Raw genomic sequence first — 5,239 nt, 5'->3', positions numbered from 1 at the left:
TGAAATGGTGTATAAAAACTATAAAATTAATTGCAAAATTTACAAGCATCCTATGGAAAAAATTTCCATTATCTTGTGAAATGTATGGATTCGTAGAAATCATGTTTTATTTAAGAAAATCCAACCCAACCCCCTACTCGTCATTGGGAAAGCTACTTTAAAATTCTAACATCTTTAGAATTATATGATTGACTCCTATCTTCAAACCTAATAACACAATGTCTCTCGAATGGTTGAAAAATGGATTCGTTGGATTCCTCTAATTAATGGAAGATTCAAATTAAATTTTAATGGTTCAAGGATAGAGAATAAAAGTGTTTTAGGATGGTTATTAGAGACTCTAATGGTACCATAAAAATGGCTGCTAGTAGACATATAAGTAATGTTTTAATAATTATTGCAGAATGTATGACTTTAAAATATGATATGTTAGCTACCAAGAACAATGAGTTCTTAAACCTACAGATTGAGGGTGACTCGAAAATAGTTATAGATTGTTATAATAAAAAAAGTAATATTCCTAATTCTATTATGTTATTAATGGAGGATATTTTAAAGTTATCTCATGATCTATATATTTATGATTGTCATCATATTTATAAAGAAGCAAATAGAACAATAAATTGTTTAGCTAAGAAAAGTATTTGTAATAAAGAATAAATCATTTGGTGATCAAATTTCGTTTACGATATTAGAAAGTTTAGTTTTGAATATTACTGTGGTTTATCTTTCAATCGTATTTATGGGTATTTTATTTCGTAGTCTCATTTCATAAAATAAAATATAAAAAAATGGTAACTTATAAAATATTTTTTAAAATTATGATAAATGATTTTATATATATATATATATATATATATATATATATATATATATATATATATATATATATATATATATATAATTTTACTAAAGAAAACTATTTTACTATATTTGAAAATAATTTGCAACACTTAATAATATATTCAATAGTAAAAATAATATTTTATCTAATTTGAATGTATTCAAAAGTATAAAAGAAATAATAATATACGTATAATTATTTTTGTTCAAAATATTTAGAATTTTATGTTTTCTTATATTTAATTATTATAACAAAATATAAAAAGACTTATTAAAAAATATTATCCTCATGGTTTTTTTATTTTTAATAATAAGTTAAATCAATTTTTTTAAAATAATTAAAATTGACTTATTTACCATATTTTTATATCAATATTTAATTATATGTATAGATAATTACTAAAATATAGCATAGTAAATATAGTATAAACAAGTATAGATAATATGGGCAAGTAAAGTGGTAAAAGATCATCTTTCCAAGAAATTTTCATCATAATATCCTATGAGTACCTGAAAATATTAAGAAAAATTATGAAAATTTTTAGGTTTTGTGTGGTAAGTGTTTTCGAAAACAACTTTTAATAATAGTTTTTGTTATTTGATATTTTGTAGTAAAACAAAACTCTGTTAAAGAATAAAATAAAAAACAGTTTTTTATTATTAAAAATAAATATTAGGATATTTTTAAATATCTTTTAGTTATTTTTAATTATTTTTATTGTTTTCTATGATTATTTTAAAAATATTATATAAATATAGAAAATAATTAAAAACAAAATACTATTTAAAACTTAGTTTTAAAATACATTTAAAAGTATTAAAAAAATATATTAAAAACATTTCAATACATATATTTATTATATAAAAGGTTATACAACATTTTTCAAAAAACTGTTTCTAAAAATTGCTTTTTAGAAATTTTTAAAAACAATTATCAAAGAGGACCTGCCCTGTGCTGGAGGTTCCCAAGACATAAGTGGGTCAATGCATCTCTGCTCAGTCATCACCCTACAGGTTGAATCATTTACCATGCCAAACAGCTATTAATTATCACGCTTCTTCACTTAGTCTTCAACCTCTGCGCTTGAGCGATCAAACCTGTAGAGGCCATGCACTCACCAAGTTTATTAAAGCCTGCTAAAACTGCACAAGAATTACAAAAAATAAGATATTAATTCATTTCCTAAATGACATTTTGCACAAAAACAGAGATGTTGATTATTTATTTTCATCAGAAACATGCAAATGAGACTCCAAATATGTACATATTGGTATAAGTTGGCTTGGATTTAATTATGATGCCTACATAATTACAAACTCAAATTTACTGGACTTGGATCAAAGTTTGGACCATAAATTATGCACTTTTATTTCTTTGCATTTTGTGCAATGTTAGACCTTGACAATCACAATAGCTAGTCCATTTTTTATGAGTTTTAGACTTCTAGTCGAAAACCTTAACTATCATTCGGATCTTGTATTCTCTAATGCTATGTTTGGTTTTCTATATTCTTCAATCTTTTGATTTTCGAAAAGTTAAGAAAAAAATATTAAAAAAAAAATGATTTTTTTTGTATATTTAATTTTACTATAAATAATATAAAAGAAATTCAAGTATAATTAAAATTATTTAAAAAATTATATATTTTTAAATTATTTAATTTTTATATATAAGAATTAAATAAAAAAATTTGAATAATAATAATATATAAAAATAATTTATTAATTTTAAATCTCTTTTTAATTTTCCCTCTTTTTCCTTCCTCCTGATTTCTCTTCCTAATGTTTTTCCCTCACACCAAACATAGTGTATAACCATGTCATTGTAAAGTTCGCCTGTGATGTATCTGTGGAATTGTGGTAAAATCTCCCTTCTTGGCAATAAGTGGGCATTTAATCTAACTAGATGTGTGGGTCTAATCTATAGACGTGTCAGCAATGTTGGCCTACTCCTGGTCGTGGAGTTAGTGGTATATACCCAAATAGGGAGTCAAAAGTAGGTGGAAGAATAAGTTCGGTTTACTTTGAATTTACTCATGGTCTATCACATCATTTGCAAGACTCTTGTTCGTGAATTACATTGGAATTTAATGTAGAACACAGAATTAATTAGAAAGCAAACTATTAAAGTGAAATAAGCTTTGCAAATCATCGATTTTCGTGACTAGAGTCTTAAATTTGTGAAAAGTTACATATAATATTTCTTATTGACTTGTCTCCTATCGGATATGATACTGAATTGGTAAAAGATGAAACATTTTCTGCATCAATCCATGACTAGATCACCAAACTGCACTTCAAGAACTCGAGGCCTAAGCTTTAGTCTTTGCTGCGATTAGCCGCCCTCTTGGGCCCTCCACCCCCATTCATTCCTCTAGAAGATTGGTCAAACAGTCACAAGCTAAAACATAAAAAAGTTATACATACTAATATAAAGAACAAAAAGTAATCCATTGCTCACTGATTATTTCAAGAAGCTCACCATATGAAGACATAACGAATTTTAGTTGTTAAAGGGAGGTGAATCAGAAGGTGGTGGAAGCTGAAATGGAGGAAGGAAAGAAATTGGCGGTGGCTGATCAGGCTGCACTGGCTCATTAAATATGGCTTCCGGAGCTGGCGGCGTGGACACAAACGGTTGTGGCTGCTGCGGATTATCGGGAATAAATGGAAGCACTGGAGGTGGAAGAAAAAGGTCTGGTTGCTGTGGAAGTGGGAAAGCTGGTGGCTGAATTACATCAGCTTCCGGGGCAGGTGGTGTAGATGAAAATGGCTGCTCTGGTGGAAGAAGTGGAAACTGTGGAGGGTCTGGTGATGGTGGGGTGAATGAAAATGGCTGTTCTGGTGGAAGCATTGGAAATTGTGGAGGTTCTGGCGTGGGTGGTGGAAATGAGAATGGCTGTTCTGGTGGCAGTTGCGGAAACTGTGGAGGCTCTGGCGGTGGAGAAAATGTGGGGAAAAATGGTGTTGGCGTGAATTCATCTGGAGGTGATAACCATGGAAATACTGCAGGTGGGGTATCAGCTGGAGGCGACAGCCATGGAAATACTGGAGGTGGGGTGTCAGCTGGTGGAGATAGCCATGGAAATACTGGAGGTGTATTATCAGCAGGAGGTGATAGCCATGGAAATATTGCTGGTGGTGGTGGAGAGGGAACCAAGGGTGGTGGCGGTGGTGAAGGCGGCGGTAAAACGAAAGCGGGTGGTGGTGGGGAGGGCGATAGTGGAGAAGGCGGCGGCGGTGATGGAATTAAGGGCGGCGGTGGCGGAGAGGGTGGAGGAGGAGAAGGTGGCGGTGGAGAAGGTGGAGGAGGAGAGGGTGGCGGAGGCGAAGGGACCACCACCGGCGGCGAAGGAGTTGGAAGGACAGGCGGTGGAACAACTGTGGGCGGCGGCGAGACAACAGTAGGAGGCGGAAACGGTAGTAAAGGCGGGGGTTGCGCCACAGCCGGAGGAGAAGGAACTAATGGCGTGGGTGGGAAGGGAAGCAATGGAGGAGGAGAAGGCACAATAGGAGGCAACGAAGGAACAGAGGGTGGCAAAGGCTGTGAAGGCGGCGGAATCCGGCCAGGAGATGGGGAAGGCGGGTGCTCAAAAGGGTTGTTTGAACGAGCGAAAGGCCATTGCCCACAGCTTCCAAAAAGATACTGATACAAAGAATCACAGTTGGACCTTGTTCTTCTGCCACCACCTCCACCACTCGATCTTCTTCTACCACTACTACTTCCACTTCTTCTGCTTCTTCTCTTCTCTGCTTCCTCCTTTCGCTGGTGTCTGTCCTTGGGATGGGTTCTGGCTTCTGTGAGTGTAAGAGTAATCAGAAGCAATGATATGAGAATCACTTTGAATACTATGTTTGCTTTCATCTCATACTTCTGCTCTACATGCAGGACAACTTTGAAGAGCAGTATATATAGAAGACTGAAAAACGATGAAGGAAGAGGGAAGAGATTGTATGTCACTGTTGATGAGCTGGATCCCTTCTTGTGCTTTCACACTCACAAGTCAATGCTGGTGATTAATGTCATCGAGAGCAATGCCTGCATAGCATCCCTGTTTACTTAATTTTGGCATCTTAATCATGGTTTCTTAGATTTTCTCTTTTTTTTTTTTTTTTTTTTTGTTCTTAACAACAAATTACGCCTTTAATTGTTCTATAATTAGACTTTGTTTTCCCATTAAGCAACCATAGTTAGGGACTATTACAAAGAAGGAAAAAAGTGTTTTCTCATTATTTAAAAAATAATAATAATAATAATATGTAAAAATATCATCTTTAAATATAAAAATAGAATTCGTTTGATGATATTTTCTAAAACTTGTTTTTAAAAACAAGTTTCAAAAAACATAGTCAAACAAAGCTATGTTTTTCTTTTATTTTAAAAAATAATTGAGAA

General features: G+C 32.9%; 1 protein-coding gene across 1 annotated transcript; it reads left to right on the top strand.

Annotated features, from left to right (window-relative positions):
- The first annotated feature begins 3,446 nt into the window (after positions 1–3,446).
- Positions 3,447–4,907, top strand: LOC117921801 (glycine-rich cell wall structural protein 1.0-like). The gene is made up of 4 exons (XM_034839760.1): positions 3,447–3,525; positions 3,586–4,429; positions 4,509–4,643; positions 4,733–4,907. Exons 1-4 carry the CDS (start codon positions 3,447–3,449, stop codon positions 4,905–4,907), a joined length of 1,233 nt encoding a protein of 410 aa, XP_034695651.1.
- Positions 4,908–5,239: the final 332 nt, after the last annotated feature.

This window comes from Vitis riparia, chromosome 9 (genome assembly GCF_004353265.1).
Source record: "Vitis riparia cultivar Riparia Gloire de Montpellier isolate 1030 chromosome 9, EGFV_Vit.rip_1.0, whole genome shotgun sequence".
Lineage (NCBI taxonomy): Eukaryota > Viridiplantae > Streptophyta > Magnoliopsida > Vitales > Vitaceae > Vitis > Vitis riparia.
Note: the sequence above shows the minus strand (reverse complement) of the source record. Positions and strands in the feature narration are given on the sequence as shown.